Source organism: Montipora capricornis, chromosome 3, assembly GCF_036669925.1.
Source record: "Montipora capricornis isolate CH-2021 chromosome 3, ASM3666992v2, whole genome shotgun sequence".
NCBI classification, from domain to species: domain Eukaryota; kingdom Metazoa; phylum Cnidaria; class Anthozoa; order Scleractinia; family Acroporidae; genus Montipora; species Montipora capricornis.
In genome coordinates, this window is record NC_090885.1 from 69,292,470 (window position 1) to 69,309,969 (window position 17,500).

At 40.8% G+C, this 17,500-nt stretch overlaps 2 protein-coding genes across 2 annotated transcripts in view; one reads left to right on the forward strand and one right to left on the reverse strand.

The window, feature by feature from the left end:
- The window catches only part of LOC138041020 (uncharacterized), a 119,235-nt gene that overhangs the window by 81,076 nt on the left and 20,659 nt on the right, over window positions 1-17,500 (forward strand). The window contains exon 6 of the mRNA XM_068886784.1: window positions 11,642-11,788. Within this exon, the coding sequence (XP_068742885.1) occupies window positions 11,642-11,788 (147 nt within the window). The remainder of the gene's footprint in view (window positions 1-11,641; window positions 11,789-17,500) is intronic.
- Window positions 15,567-17,500, reverse strand: part of LOC138043849 (uncharacterized) — a 4,403-nt gene continuing 2,469 nt past the window's right edge. Inside the window, exon 1 of the mRNA XM_068890332.1 lies at window positions 15,567-17,500. This exon is cut by the window's right edge and continues 2,469 nt beyond it. Within this exon, the coding sequence (XP_068746433.1) occupies window positions 15,789-17,500 (1,712 nt within the window). The 3' untranslated portion in view covers window positions 15,567-15,788.

Sequence of the window (17,500 nt, forward strand, 5' to 3'; positions counted from 1 at the left end):
AGCAAAATGCCAATCGTTTGCTTCCCTCCAAATTATAGAAATAAACATAGATTAGGTTAAGTCTGAATAGCCAAAACAACAATACCGGTATTCCAAGTTGAAAATTTGATTCAGAAATCCAGCTCACTAGCAGGGGGAATTTTACTGTAACAAAATATTACTACAGCTAATAATACGCTTTCAACACATTGTAGTTGTGATATTATGAAGTAGTGATCAATACCGCTGACATAATATCGCGAACTCGTAAGAAACGTTTCGGTGACGTTCTTGTAAGTTTACTTGAGTTTTCGCTACGACTGTTTAGTTGAGTTTGCTCGTTTTGAAGCTAAGGACTAACACATGGTGTCAGAAGTTAGTGGATGATGCTGTTTGCCGACCGTATTTGTGAAATATTTGTATTGTGAAAACCTTGGTTCGTTGCTGTTCGCATAAATCGAAACCGCGTGGTGTAAAATGGCGGCCGGGCGTCTGTTAAACCCACCGGATCATCTGCAGCTTTCAAGTGGAAATGTATCTCAAAATTGGAAAAGATTTAAGCAAAAGTGGAGTAACTATGAGCTAGCTATCGGAATAGCCAGAAAAGAAGATCCTATTCGAGTAGCAACTTTTCTCACTGTGATTGGCGACGAAGCCCTAGATGTTTACAATGCATTCACGTGGGACAGTGACGCAGACAAAGTCAAAATGGATAAAGTTCTAGAGCATTTTGAGCAGTACTGTGAGCCTCGCAAGAATACAATCTACGAGAGGTATTTATTCTTTTCGCGTGGACAGGAAAGTGGGGAGCCCATTGATAAATATGCCACTGTTCTACGAAACATGGCAGACTCTTGTGAATTTCAAGATTTGAAAGATTCGTTGATACGCGACCGCATCGTGTTTGGAATCGCTGATCACAACGTGAGAGAGCGTTTGTTGCGAGTCCCAGATTTGACGCTGAATAAAGCTCTCGAACTTGCACGAGCTGCCGAAGCAACCCAAAGCCAGTTGAAACAAATGCAAAACTTGCAAGAGGTTAATGCAGTAGGGAAGAAGAAAGAAAACTTCTTCCGAAAGAAACAAGAAGAGAAGAAAAAATCAGCCAACGGCAGTGCTCAGCAGATCGACTGCAAATTTTGTGGCAGGAAACATGTACCAGACAGATCAAAGTGCCCTGCATATGGCCAACAGTGCAACAAGTGTGAAAAAAGAAACCATTTTGCTGCGAAGTGTACAGGAGGAAGGCAGTCCAGTCGTAATTTACATGCCAATCAGAATTTGAATTATGTGCAAGAAGATTCAGATGGGAGTCAATTTGAAGAGTATACTATTGATGTCATAACTTATCAAGTCAGTGCTGTGGAAGAAAAAAAACACCCAAAACAGTTGTTTACATCAGTCAAAGTAAACAATGCTAAAGATGTTACATTTCAGTTGGACTGTGGAGCAACTTGTAATTTGCTATCACTAAAAGAATTCTCAAGCATTATGGGGGATCCCAAAGATCTGTATTTGAGGAAAACATCTGCAACACTCAAGATGTACAATGGAACCACTATGACTCCACTTGGAAAGTGCACTCTCAAATGTGCCAAAGGTGAGATGAGTACAGATGCAGATTTTTTTATAACTAATGAGGATGTCAGGCCTATATTGGGTGCTGAGTTATGCCAGGAACTGAACTTAATCAAGGTTATGGCAAGTGACATTTCAGAATCAGAAACTGTGAATGCAGTAAATGACAAGGTTCAAACTGCCCACATTGTTCTAACCAGAGATCAAATTTTGAAACAGTACAGTGATGTTTTTGAGGGATTAGGGTGCATGGATGGCCCATACCATATGGAACTCGATGAAACTGTAAAACCTGTTGTCCACCCCCCTAGGAAAGTCCCTGTAGCACTAAGAGACCGTTTAAAGGAAGAACTGGACAAATTAGTCAGAGAGAAAGTTATCACCCCCGTTACAGAACCTACAAATTGGGTGTCTAGTTTGGTTCTAGTAAACAAGCCAGAGAAGTTAAGAATTTGTATTGACCCACAAGATTTAAACAGAGCCCTGCTGAGAGCCCATTATCCTCTCCCCACCATTGAAGACGTGGCAACTAGGCTATGTAAGGCTAAAGTCTTCTCAGTTTTGGATGCAAAGAATGGATTCTGGCAAGTTCAGCTAGACAAACCGTCGTCACTCTTGACCACGTTTAATACACCTTTTGGCCGTTATCGCTGGCTTCGCTTACCATTTGGAATCAAATCAGCCCCAGAAGAGTACCAGCGAAGAATCCATGAAAGCCTACAAGGTCTGAAAGGTATAGAAGACATTGTAGATGACATACTCTGTGTTGGTGAGGGTGACACCTATGAAAACGCAGTTAAGGATCATGACAGAAACCTAATTGCACTCTTGGAGAGATGTCGTGAGAAGAATATCAAGTTGAATCCAAAGAAGTTACAGTTGAGGAAGCAAGAAGTGCCCTACATCGGTCATGTACTGACCCCTGATGGCCTCAAGCCGGATCCAAGTAAGGTCAAGGCAATTGTAGAAATGCCTACACCTTCAGACAAGAAGGCCGTGCAAAGGGTGCTTGGAATGATTACGTATCTTGCGAAATTTCTGCCTAACCTGTCTGATGTGACGGAGCCGTTGAGACGTTTATTAGACAAAGATGTGCAATGGCACTGGAACGATACACACGAGAAATCATGGAAGCAAGTGAAACAATTGATCACAAGAGAACCAGTGTTGAAGTATTTCGACCCCAGTAAAGAAGTAACACTGCAATGCGATGCATCGGAATCTGGACTGGGTGCTGTCATACTGCAAGAGGGTCAGCCTATAGCATTCTCGTCAAGAGCGCTTACCAGTACTGAAAGAAATTATGCTCAAATAGAGAAAGAGCTGCTCAGCATAGTTCACGGGTGCACACGCTTTGACCAGTACGTTTATGGTAGGCCAATTACAGTACAGACGGATCACAAGCCGCTAGAGAGCATTTTCAAGAAATCTCTGCTTTCGGCCCCCAAAAGGCTCCAAAGAATGTTATTACAGCTCCAGAGGTATAGCTTGAATATAGTGTACAAGCCTGGAAAGGAACTATTCATTGCTGATACACTCAGTCGAGCATTCCTTCCCAATAAGCCGAGTACAGAAGAATTGAAGTCGGAGGTTTTATCAGTCAAACAGGAAGAGCATCTAATCAAATCCATTGAAGAGATCAACATGGTCGAGTTTCTGCCAATCACAAGTCAACGCCTTGTTGATCTCAGAAGAAAAACTGATCTTGACGAAGGTCTTCAGCAGTTGAAACATATTATCAAGATTGGTTGGCCAGAAACAAAAGAAGAAGTCCCATCAGAAATCAGGAGATATTTTGACTTCAAAGAAGAGCTCAGCATCCAAGATGGTATCCTCTTCAAAGGAAATCGAGTAATAGTACCTGTAGCGCTAAGGCCCCACATGATCACGCAAGTACACTCAAGCCACCTTGGTATTGAAAGTTGTTTAAATAAAGCAAGAGATGTCCTGTTTTGGCCTGGCATGACCGCAGAGATCAGGGACTGTGTTTCTAAGTGCGAAACATGTAACACTTATCAGACAAACCAGCAGAAAGAACCACTCATACCTCATGATCCACCTAAACGTCCTTGGTCTCATGTTGCAACAGACCTTTTCAGTTTTGACAACAAGGAGTGGTTCATCATCGTTGACCACTGGTCAGATTACTTTGAACTGAACCAATTATCCAGTACCAACTCAAGCTCTGTTATCAAGTCTCTCAAGAATCAGTTCGCACGCCATGGCATACCTGATACTCTGTATTCTGACAACGGACCACAGTTTGCTTCCAGAGAATTCAAAGAATTTACATCCGCCTGGCATTTTGACCACCAAACGTCTTCACCACACTATCCACAATCAAATGGCAAGATTGAAAATGCTGTTAAGACAGCCAAGAAGTTACTAACCAAAGCAAAGGCAAGTGGACAAGATCCATACTTGGCCATTTTGGACTGGCGAAACACACCTTCACCCAGTATTGGATCATCACCAGTACAAAGATTATTTGGACGTCGTACAAAGACACTGTTACCTACAGCAGGAACTTTGTTACAGCCAAAGATCGTGGAGGGAACTGAAGGCAAGCTCAAAGAAAGAAAGACGAAACAAGCACTGTTTTACAACAAAGGAACAAAAGAGCTTCCTGTGCTTCAACCCGGAGACACAGTGCGCATGAAACCGCTGCCATCAGACAAAGAAAAGCTGTGGAGAAAGGGATCTGTTGTCAAACAAGTGGCACCTCGCTCCTACGAGGTAGATCTTCAAGGAACTATGTTCAGGAGAAATAGAAGACACTTGGTAAAGACCAAGGAACCATCGCCACAGTTGGATTTGGAATCCCAAGAAAACCTGCCAGCTAGTAGTACCCCTTTACCTGTGGAAGGACCACCTGTGGTGCAAACAAGATCTGGTAGAATCATTCATAGACCAGGACGACTACGAGATTTTGTTTGAGGAACGTTGTTTAGGACTTTGAACTGTCATCGTCTGATTGAGTGCTTTATGGTGAATAACTTTTTTTATGAGAAGGGAGATGTGATATTATGAAGTAGTGATCAATACCGCTGACATAATATCGCGAACTCGTAAGAAACGTTTCGGTGACGTTCTTGTAAGTTTACTTGAGTTTTCGCTAAGACTGTTTAGTTGAGTTTGCTCGTTTTGAAGCTAAGGACTAACACAGTAGTGGGTTAATGTGACAACAAAAATAATTAATAAAGAATTGGTTTTATCTTCCAGCAATAAAACAGCAGGAGGATTTAAAATTAGGTATCTTCAAAGTTTAGAAAACTTGTTGAAGGTGATTCAGTGCTATTATCCAAAACAAATTTCATGCTGGCCTACTAAATACTTCCAGTGCAATAAATTATTTAACCTCTCTTTGTGGACTCTGGTTGCAACACAGTGGTTTCAATAATTTAAATCCCCTTCCATTAGATTTAACTTTTAAAAATCTCCATAACTTCATATTTCTGTAATAATTGTTCAAAGTCATCGAGCAAAAGCATACAAAGCTACATTTGAAAGGGGCGTAATCCCATGTTGGAGTTTTCTGGAGAAGACTTTCACAGAAATAACTCCTGTTACCTTTCCATATGGAAAAAATATTTTAACATTAGGTGCAATGAATTTTTAGCAATTGCTTTAAAGAATACTAATCATTCCTACCATTTCCAAGGATGAATAAAGTGTAAGAAGTAAAAAAAAGTGGCATATTTTTTCAAACTGTAATCTATTTCCATTCTTGATTTAGTCTCTGGATAGTATTAAACAATGGTGGTAAAGTAAACAAACTGCCCCAAGGGACAAAAATGACAGGGGTTCTTTTTCTTCCATTTTGGAGAAAAAAATGTGGATTTGTACTGCTTATGATGCTGAGACCAAACAGCTGACGGAGTTGCTGCAGTACATTTAAGGCTATCAATCTGAAAAATGACTGGAACTGTAAGACAATTTGGTACACGAGCAAATAACTTTTACTTATGAATAATTCATAAGTAAAAGTTATTTGCCAGTCATTTGTCACTTTAGAACTGGTTCCTCTAAGGGGTCAGATTTCTTTAGCCTACATCCACAAAACAAGGTTCTGTTACCTTTAAGGGTTGTTTTTAAAAAAATTTCAATAAGTGGCCTGCCATTTTTATAGGGAAAACCCCTCCTGAGCAAACTGCATCCTCATGTTTGGATTCCATTGATTTAATGACTTTAATGATATAGGCAAATTTGCTCTACAATAATACTCAAATACCATTATAGTCTTTATAGTTTACTCCTCGAGCCACCAGCTTCAACTTTGATACTTTGTTCTAAAAGCCAAAGCAACGCGAAGCAAAGCATGGTGGAGGTGATGATTAATCACTTGTTTTGGTTCAAATGAAGAAAAAGAAAGTCAAACTAACAATAGCACTTTAATTAACCCTTTCACCCCTAAACCTGCCATACTTAGCATTTTACTCTGTCTAACACCAGACGATTTTACTTGTCAATGGGGAATCCCCAGGAGTTAATGGGTTAATCACTCACTAAAAAATGTCCCAATAAAATATTATGTTCCACTAACGACCAAAACTGTACTAATAATTTGAATTACAGCTAAGGTCTGTCAAATTTCCATCTGTGTTACCTGACAGCTCTTACAGTACTTCTCAACATAAAGAAAATAAATTCTGTGGACTTAAACATTCCCAAATAGAAATGTTGTATATTCCAAATATCGTTACGTAAACTCTTCAAGATTTACCGGCTTCAGGAACTTCAAATCAATGAATATTTGGAATAATTTTCCTGGACTCCTGCAAACTATGTGCACTTTTTAATGGTTTGCCCTTTAAAAGTAACACTCAGAAATAATAATGCAAATACAACTGAGGCTGTTTTGCCTTATCTACAAGACAAGACAACAATATCCTTTATTCAAATACAATCAATATTAAAGCAATAATACATGCTTGTGGGGTCAAGTGCTAACTATAATAAAGATACACTACAGGAAATAAAAGCTTAAAACTAACTATGTGACAGAAATAGGATATCTACACATAAGGGATAAGAAAAATAAATCAATTGCTATCCAAAGATCTTATAGCAAATACACCAAAAGGTAACGGTTGATTGACAAGTTCCTTGTGCAAAATGGTAGAGCATGTTTAAAGTCCAGCAGGACCAAGATGAGAAGTTATGATAAAAACTCTAAACATACTTTTTACCAAAATTATTTTACTGCCATCAAACCCAATGATACCTTAAGCATGGGACACTGTTTCTAGCTGCAGCTCCAAATCACATACTATATTAATAAATTTTGCCATCTAAGAAAAGAACAAACATGTGGGGTGTAACCAAAAAAAGTCCAAGGCAATAAAGCTTCCTTTCAGCCTTTTCAGGAAAAACTATCCACTGTCAACCATACTTGACTCAAAACAGATTCCTTGATCCAATAACACATGACAGTCCCCTAAAACCAAAATTACATCATTATTGCTTCCAGGAAACAACAGTCTGAAAAAAAAAAGATTTGGAAAACAGTCACGAACCTGAATCTACAGAGATCTATATACATCTGTACCAACACTTCTGTTCTTCCAAACATTATTTTAACTAACATGGATTTTGATTTTGATTTTAAACTCAAATTAATTGCAAATCCATAACTTGGTAACTACTTGAACACAAGGATCGTTGAGTTGTGACTGCTAAAAAGTACAATAACTTAGACATTCACCAGAAAAGGGAATATAAATGACCTTAAAATCGAACTTGAGACGAATCCAGTTTATTTTCACATCAAAAGAGAGCAGCGTACAAAGATAAATGGACGATATTAAAGCATTTCTTAACGTGAAATTACAATCATGATGGAGCCATAACGCTAGACGAACGCTAAGCGGAAAATCAAAATTGTAAATTATTACTCACAAATTGGTTTGCGAAGTCATCTTTCTCGTCACTCTCGCCATTATATGAACTTCATGCAGTCGGTCCTTTCGGTTTAAATCCACAACAACACCTTTAGGAAGTGTTTTCTCAAGACCATTGGAACGAAAAAAAAGTCATTTTTGATATTTTCTTGTGGAAAAAACAACGTAAACGTAGTCCACATCTCGAGCTTAACAAACCATGGGCACATGGAGCTTTAACAAACGAGAAAAACAGAGTCCGGTTCATCTTCCACTAGCAGCGAACATTTACAAGAGAAGGAACCAGATAAGGGACAATATCTTTTGGATAACAACCGCCGATCTCTCTAAACTTTGTACAGAGGTAAACTAGAAATGTCGAAGCCGCAACTCAACCGATTATTAAAATTTGAACAAATGTACGAGCGGCCTGGTGAGAGGTTAAAGTACGTGGGGAAATCTCATTTGTCGTCCGCCATTTTGAAACATTGATGGCGGGAAATAAGTGAGCATGCTCAGTGGTTTTTGAGACCTGTCACCCAAAGACAAAAGAATAATTTGTTGGCGGCCATTTTTGCATTCGGTCGATAATTTTTTTTTTTTTTTTTTGTAAATTTTCACTGTCACGCAATAACAAAATAAATCGCAAACCATCCAGTGGAAAAAGTCAAGAATTCGTGATGTTGTAGAAGATAAATGAAAAAGACACTTCTCCAAGTTTTAGGCCCGTGCGTTTCCCCAAACTTCAGATATTCGTCGAAATGTTTCCCAGAAATTTACAGAGCCCAGTATGAAAACGCCATGTTGGTGCACATCTGTGGTGCACCAATATGGCGGCCCGAAAATAGTGTCAACATCTGTTACTTACTTTCGCTATCTAGGCGAGTGATCATCTGTACTGAACAGACAGCTATTTACTTAAGCACTTTTCCTAATGCTTTAAGTTCTAAAAAGGCTCAAAACCATGAGATAAATATATATTTCTCAATAAACTTGATCGTCGCCTCGTGTCACGCACCGCTATAACTCAGAAATTCAAAATGCTCCGGTTTCCAAACGAAGCACGCTATTGAGCTTTAAAATTGTAAATGGATACAAATTTACCGCCTCTTATGCCTGATGAGGATAAAAACTTTCGTGGCTCTTTAGTTTTGGATTTTAGAAAATGATGACGTCACGTGAAAACGATCTATTCCACATACTTTGCGTATTCAAAACTTTCCACTCTGGAGACTTGCGGATTCACATGCTGGATTCGCCGGATACGTGTGGACGGAAGCCGAATCCGCAAAGAAAAAGCTACGGATTAAGAAAATATCCGGATTCGTGTGGCCCTGGGCCTAAGACTGACGAGTACTAAAAAAAAATAAGGAACATACAGAAGCTACTAAAGGGAAATCTTTGTTTGTTTTTCGAAATTTAGAGAATTTCCGACTGAAATTGGAGTTTTTGCGGGGAAAATACGCAATATTTTACTGCGACCGTGAGTTTACAAACTCGAAATTTCGAGTTTGTGAACGCAAAATTTAGAATTTCTAGACTCGAAATTTTGAGTTAAGAAATAATAAATTTTGCGTTCACAAACTCGAAATTTCGAGTTTGTAAATTCACGGTCGCAGTAAAATGCAGACTGCAGACAAGGGGTAAAATGAAGACTAACGTTATAATTTAACTGTTCAAAAAGCCAAACCCGTCAGAAGTGCTAACCTTAGGCCTAATTACTGAGGCACAAAACAATATTTAGGCTTAACTGTTAGCAGTTTGGGCTTTTATAACAGTTAAATTATAACATTAATCTGCATTTTACCCCTAGTCTGCAGTCTGCATTTTACACTGACCAGTTTCCAAACTCGAAATTTCGACTTTGTTAACGCAAAATTTCGAGTTTCTAAACTCGAAATTTCGAGGATGTGAACACAAAATTTCGAGTTTGTAAACACAAATGTCGAGTTTGTAAACTCAACACTTCGAGTCTCTAAACTCAAAATTCCCACGACCTTCCGATCACTGGTTCGGATGCTCCAGTACCACTTAGCCATAGGAGCCTCGTTGGATACTGCCGCCAGCATCTAAAATTGTCGAAATGGAGCATTAATTGCCATAGTCCATTACGCGGAAGGTAGTAGCTTCGACTCGGCTGCAAACTTTCCGAGAACCGTACTTACTCGAATAAGCGCCGCGGCGCTTATTTAATTTTTCGCCCCTCAAATGTGGCACTTGTTCGAGGGCGGCGCTTATTTAAAAATTAGACGCCAAACAGAAATATTTCTACGATAAAATGATATACGAAATGCATCATATATGAACTGCGGATATGAAATCAAGTGAAGCTATGATCCTCGCAGTTATGAATGCAATTTTTGCAATTGCGTAAAGAAGCCTGAAAATTTCAGGACTTCAACGGGGTTTGAACCCGTGACCTCGCGATACCGGTGCGACGCGACAACTGAGCTATGAAGTCACTGACGTTGGGAGCTGGTCATTTGTGGGTTCTAATGTTCCCGTGAGGAATGAATCAACGATGAAATGACATATGAAATGCATCATATATGAACTGCGGATATGAAATCAAGTGAAGCTATGATCCTCGCAGCTCCCAACGTCAGTGGCTTCATAGCTCAGTTGGTTAGAGCGTTGGACCGGTATCGCGAGGTCACGGGTTCAAACCCCGTTGAAGCCCTGAATTTTTCAGGCTTCTTTACGCAATCGCAAGAATTGCGTTCATAACTGCAAGGATCCTAGCTTCAATTGAGAAGTATTTCTGTACGGAGATTAACAGAAACGTCTTTTGATAGTCACCATTTGACTCTTACGGCATGCAATCACCTTGAATTGAACAACATCGGTTTTGATGCAAATAAATTTCCCTTCCTTAGTTACAGGGGCTTTTTAGTGTTTTTTTTTTTTTTTATTTGACAAAATTCCTTGAATAAGAATAAGGGCCGCATTAGGACCACGGCGGTTATTCGGGGGTGGCGCTTATTTCATATTTTGTCCCAAATGTGGCGGTTATTCAAGGGCGCCGCTTATTCGAATAAATACGGTATCTCCGGGTCAACTGCATGCAACACCGAAAAAAAAACCTCTTCATTTAATTCACCGGCCTGTTAATCTGGAGCATCTCTCTAAATCAGTATTCTCTGACATCGTTTTTCATTTAATTTTCAGCACAATACTACAGTCTGGGTTATGTACGCTATGGACGATGCTAATATCACTAGCTCGTCGTTTCCGAAACACTCGAAAAGAGGCAGAATATCCTCGACAGATCAATACAACCTGATTGCGATGGCGTTAGCCGCTGACGGTTCCGTTCTCGATGAGTGTGGCGGTGGCGGTGACGGCTCATCACCGTCGACAACCATGCCCGACGGGATGATGCGCTACGTGAGCCTCATGTCTTCCGATGGGTCTTTCGAGTTGAAATGGGCCTACAACGGCACTACTGGAATGTTGTACTTTAAAATGAAGTGCATGAACATTGGTTGGTGCGGAGTGGGTTTCAGCACAATGGGTAATGGTGCAGCCATGAAAGATTACGATATTGCTGCTGGTGGATTCGGTACCTCCGATTACCTTTATGTAAGTTTATTTAGTGTTTAGCTAGTATTCTAAGGCTTTTTTTTTTCATCATCTTTCGTTTGTGTCACCATGTAACTGCCAAATCTCTCGCGCGTTTATTGTCTAGTGTCATAGTTCCTAAAAAAGGCTTAAGAGCGATTCAAAAAGCGGAGAGCTTCCGCGATAAATTTGTTTCCTAGTTTATTCTAATACATCGAGTTTAAGCGCTCCTTAAAGAAAAGGAACATTTGGCAATTATAAACCAAAATGGGAGAGATTTTAGAGATCTACTGCTACTTTGATGATTAAGTCACACGTCGAACTTCTAATGTGCCGAACCTAATTCTTGGAGTAAACAAATACCATTTTCAATGGTTAAAATAAGGGAATGAACTGATGAAAGAGGTTTGAAACGACTCATTTCCATTCCATCCCACTAGTTTTGCTTCAGTACACTGAAAAGCCAAAATACTTTCTTTGATAATTTACTCGCTAAGTAGAAACAGCTTTATTTGTTGTGTTTTTTATATTCAAGGAAATTGCGATCATATTGAGATGCTCACAACAAACACGTACACAGTGAACTGTGCATTTTCTCTCTCCTTTTTGTTGTTGCTGAGAATTTTTCCTTGTCGTTTGGACAGGACTACTGGAGTGCTAGTACGGGACGTCCACAAAAAGATGCACAGCAAGACCTGACCATTCAATCTGTCAACCAAACGGGCGGATATACGATCGTGGACTTTAAGAGGCCAGCAAGTACTAATGATATGAAGGATGTTCAATTCACGGTAAGATCAAGAGACACGTGTTCGCGAGTTTTTCTTTTCTATGTTCGCAATAATTTGGCCAACCTCTCTGTGAGGCCCCGTCCACACGTAACGTACCGGTATTCAAATCGAATTTCCTCGTCCGCACGTATCCGGATTCGTTCTAGTATCCAGGACTCCTCTGTGAATATTGTCAACAGAGCATGCGTCATCAGGCAAAGCGAGTTGGCAACAGGAAAAACGATAACATTTCGATTTCGTGCAGTGGCCATATTGAATATTTACGTGGTAAAGACTGAATACTATATCTGAGTTTGTAATCATTGGATTTGAAAATATCCGGATTCGACCGGCCACACAATTCCACATCCTTTGCGTATTCAAAACTTTCCACTCTGGAGACTTAAGCATTCTCATGCCGGATTCGCCGGATACGTGTGGACGGAAGCCGAATCCGCAAAGAAAAAGCTGCGGATTAAGAAAATATCCGGATTCGTGTGGATTTGGGCCTAAGACTGACGAGTAGTCAAAAATAGTAAAGAACAAACGGAAGCTGCGAAAGGGACTTGTTTGTTTGTTTTTTGAAATTTAGAGAATTTCCGACTGAAATTGGAGTTTTTGCGGGGAATATACGCAATATTTTACTGCGACCGTGAGTTTACAAACTCGAAATTTCGAGTTTGTGAACGCAAAATTTAGAATTTCTAGACTCGAAATTTTGAGTTAAGAAATGATAAATTCTGCGTTCACAAACTCGAAATTTCGAGTTTGTAAATTCACGGTCGCAGTAAAATGCAGACTGCAAACAAGGGGTAAAATGAAGACTAAGGTTATAATTTAACTGTTCAAAAAGGCCAAACCGTCAGAAGTGCTAACCTTAGGCCTAATTACTGAGGCACAAAACAATATTTAGGCTTAACTGTTAGCACTTCTAAAGGGTTTGGGCTTTTATATCAGTTAAATTATAACATTAATCTGCATTTTACCCCTAGTCTGCAGTCTGCATTTTTCGAGTTTGTAAACACAAATTTCGAGTTTGTAAACTCAAAACTTCAGGTTTGAAAATCTGATCACGAAATGCCATGTCCCTTGTGGGCCACCGTACTTGAGTCCATTCCATTCTTGAACCGTTTCCCGTCCGGGATCATTTGCGGTCCATTTGGGGATCATTTCTGGTCCTCCTACAACCTACCGACGACCTTCCGATCACTGGTTCGGATGCTCCAGTACCACTTAGCTATAGGAGGCTCGTTGGATACTGCCGCCAGCATCTAAAATTGTCGAAATGGAGCATTAATTGCCATAGTCCATTACGCGGAAGGTCGTAGCTTCGACTCGGCTGCAAACTTTCCGAGAACCGTACTTACTCGAATAAGCGCCGCGGCGCTTATTTAATTTTTCGCCCCTCAAATGTGGCACTTCTTCGAGGGCGGCGCTTAGTTAAAAATTAGACGCCGAACAGAAATATTTCTACGATGAAATGATATACGAAATGCATCATATATGAACTGCGGATATGAAATCAAGTGAAGCTATGATCCTCGCAGTTATGAATGCAATTTTTGCAATTGCGTAAAGAAGCCTGAAAATTTCAGGACTCCCAACGTTAGTGGCTTCATAGCTCAGTTGGTTAGAGTGTTGGACCGGTATCGCAAGGTCACGGGTTCAAATCCCGTTGAAGCCCTGAATTTTTCAGGCTTCTTTACGCAATCGCAGGAATTGCGTTCATAACTGCGAGGATCATAGTTTAATTAAGACGAGATTTTGAACATCGAGCAATAAAGCGCACCAGCGGCCAAAAATCCCATAAGAGCTTGCGCGCATCTTACTTTCAGATCAGGACTTGTACCGTCGGCCATATTGTGTCGCGGTGGAAGAGCACATAGAAGTTGTGTTGAGTGCAAGCGATTAGCCAACCATTTTACACAGGTATTTCATTCAGTCACTTCGGAAAGATCTGTAAAGCTTTGAAAAACGTTTTGAAGCGGTGTATTTATCGTATTTAGTTTAACCTTCTTGCAAGGTTATAACCAGTACGCAAATTGTTCGAAAAGATCTTTCTGCCGTAAGATTTCGAGTTCTCCGACTCTGCTAATATTTGATCCAGTCTAGAATTAGTGTCTCAAGACTTGCTTTTGGACTATCTTGAGATTGCAAACCTAGGATGAATTCTTATTACACTTCTATTAAAATAGTGTGAACAGTTCTTTTGTCATTTTGTCTTTTGTCTGTGCCCGGTGATCTGATATTCGAGTTAGAGGTAGTCAAGTTGATGTGGAAGTAGCTTCTGTCACTTACGTTACGGTTCAGTGAGGTTTCCTACAGATCGTTTTCGGACTGCTGTTGTCGTTACAGCTGGGTGTACTCTATCGCTAGACCTTGCAAAAGGTAATTTTGTCCTTTTTTTTTTTGGAAAGGTATCGAGTATTTGTGGATAGGTTCCTTTAGAGTTGATTTTCAGCTTATCTCCCGCACACTTCTTCCGTAAAAAGGTTCGTGAGACCCCAGTGTTTAAGTGTTTCCTTTTCAGTTCCCCCTTTAAAATTACACATTAAGATTGTGTTCAACTTAGCTTCAATTGTCAACTTTCAATTTCGATTGTTGAGTTGAATTTATCATAACATTTGCCACAAATGTTTCATTTTCCAATTATTCACTAGAGTTAAAGGGGCTAGGTCACGCAAGTTTAGGCAATTTCAGCACTGATCGAATGGTCATAGAATTAACTAAAATATCAAAATAACTGTTCAAAACTATAGAATAACTCTAACAAAACACAGGGAAGCCAAGAAGGGACATGGATGGACAAAACTGGAGAGGATTGAAGTGGATTGAATTTGGTTAAATTTGAAAAACGTCGGCCCACCTTTTTTCAAATTTATATCAATCTTTATCAAAATGTCATTTACAAAGCTGGAAAATCATTCTCAGTTGTTATGTGGCCGTGATTTTGCAAATGAAAGACTCTTGCTCTGTCAATTTGACGTTTAGAGCTCATAATTAACAAAATGAAACAAAATTACCTAAAATAGCGTGACCTAGCCCCTTTAAGTCTAGCTTATATCAAAGTTAAAAAAAAGAGAGTTATTGAAGGTTTCATCTTTGTGAAGAATTGAAAAAGAAAACAAAAAAAAAAGAAAGGAACTCGTCCCAACTGAGCCTCAGAGATTGTAAACAATGTCTTCATCAGTACTTACTTATAGTATATGTAAAAAACCTACAAGGAAGGAAGAATCTCGTCCCATAAATGATGTTAAAGGAAAAATGTCAAGCCTGTAGGAATACCACTATCCGCCTCTGATGTTCAGCGTCCAAATGCACAACTTCCCTGTACAAGCTAAAACATTTAAAGTCACTACCAAAGTCCACTTATGTCCAGGTTTGACCCTAGTTAGATACACGCCCAATTTTGACATCCAACACAAAGTGTCCCTTTAAGTCTAAGCATTTGCTACCTATTTTCAACAATAAGGTAAGGGTAAAGGTCAGCATTATTCTTAGCTTTGGGTAAATGCAGCAGGTAATCTTCACTTAAGAGTAGCATTTGGGGGACACTTTGTGACATAAATTGTCTGTATTCTGAGACACAAGTGATGTTGAAGTTGGCGAGAAGAGCAAGGGAACACTTCGCGACGCTTATTGAAATCCAAGTGCATTGTCGAAAACGCAGCAACAATACGTTTCCTATTAAAATCACCGTTTAATTCCAACTATTGAATACAAAACTTCGCTCACTTTACTCAACCGCGTGCTTCGAACAACAACGAAAGTAACACAATATCCTTTTTAAACACACCCACTAAGTACAAATACATGTCTCGATCCGATCTGAATTATTTCCGGTCAGTATGCGACTTTATCAAACAATAAAAAAAACACGGCATGTCCACAGTTCCCGACACTCTCCCCCATATGTCTCGTAGCGACGTGGCATATGTAACACCGGGAACTGCCTAATAATTGTGCTATTGAGGTAAAACAAACGATGAAACCTAATGGAAAACGTTCTATAAGCAAATGTTCATTCCAACTGATCCTCCTGGGTTAAATCTTGCACTCGAAGCTCGGCGGCGACTGCTGCATCTCGTCTGGGTCTAAACGCTGGTGCTCCAGGGTCAAGTGTTGTTGTAGTTCCTCTGACACCATCCCTGTCGCACGACAGTTCCAGGGGATACAGGTGCTGAATAGGGCGTTCGATGTGGGATCGGCCGGCTCGCAATCTCGCACCACGAACTACTCCATCCCTTCCTTCAATCAGACTTTCAACAATTCCAAGGGGCCAGCTATTTCTGTTCCGCTCGGACGACTTGATAATAACTACGTCTCCAACAGCAAGAGAACACCGCTTGTCTCCAAGTTTAAGGCGGTGACGTTCGCGTAATGCACGCAAGTACTCAGCTGTCCATCGATTCCACATTGCATCCTTAGTTTTCTGTAGGAACTTGGCGCGCTTCCTCAAATCTCTTTCTCCCAGATGGTAAGGCTGTAACTCGGGCAAGATGTTGGATTTGAGAAATAGCATCGTGTTTGGCGTCAGTGTGGGGAGCTGGACATCCTCCTCCTGGTAACACAAGGGACGGTTGTTCATGGCGACTTCAATATCCAGGATAACCTCGCTTAACTCCTCCCAGTTTAGTATCCCTTGGCCAACTGTCTTGTAAAATGCTGATTTCATCAACCCGATCAGACGCTCAAATTGCCCTCCCCACCAGGGCGCACGGCTGAGGTTAAACTGCCAAATGATGGACTGGTTGCTAAGAAACGAATGAAACTCTTCATCCTTCTGTACCTTCTTTAACCACTTGGCGGCAGCGACAAACGTCTGACCGTTGTCTGAGTAGACCCTTGATGGCCGTCCTCTTCTGGCGATGAAGTGCTTTAGGCTCTTAATGAACTCCCCGGTCTCCAAATTCGGCAGTAACTCTAAAAACACTCCGCGGGTGAGACTACAGGAGTACAATACCACATACGCTTTACGCATCTCCTTGCGCTTGTTACGGTACTTCACCGGTCCGGCAAAATCCACACCAATCACGTTGAAGGGCGTGTCGCCTTCGGTTCTTTCTCTTGGTAGAGGTGCTGGTGGCGGATTTGCGAAAGCTACGGCTTGAAACCGTTTGCAGCCACTGCAGTTTCTTACGACCCTCTTCGTTAATTTCCTAAGGCGGGGTATCCAGTATCTCTCTCTTACGCTGGCCATTGTTAGGCCAACTCCCCCATGGAGTGTAGTTACATGGGCACGTTGCACAATCTTCGTCGCAAGTAGAGCCGTGTCCGGCAGGTACACAGGATACTCGCCTTGGATACGTCCTCGGCATTCGAGCACACCCTCTTCATTCGGTTGCAGGTTCAGCTGCTCTTGGTCTTGCTCGAAACTGACGTTGTTGAATCCTTGCTGCTGGGCCCTCTTGACCAAGAACGTCTCATGCCTCTTTACCTCGGCTGTGCTCAGTGGTCCCTTGGCTTTATTGGTGGAGTTCCGAGAATTGCGCAAGAATCTCGCTACCCATGCACCAATTCTCAATGCTTTGCGCAAGTCAAACTTCTCAAGGACGACTTCGAGGTCACTCTTGCTTTCTACTCCCACTGCGAATAACTCTTGTTGCACCTTTCTTTCTGCTAAACTCTCTGGGGAAGGTTTTGTTACGACTTCAGGTGGCCAATTGGCTGGATCTGTAAGCCAGGTGGGTCCATTCCACCACAGCTGCGCTCCAGTTACACTACCACCGCGAC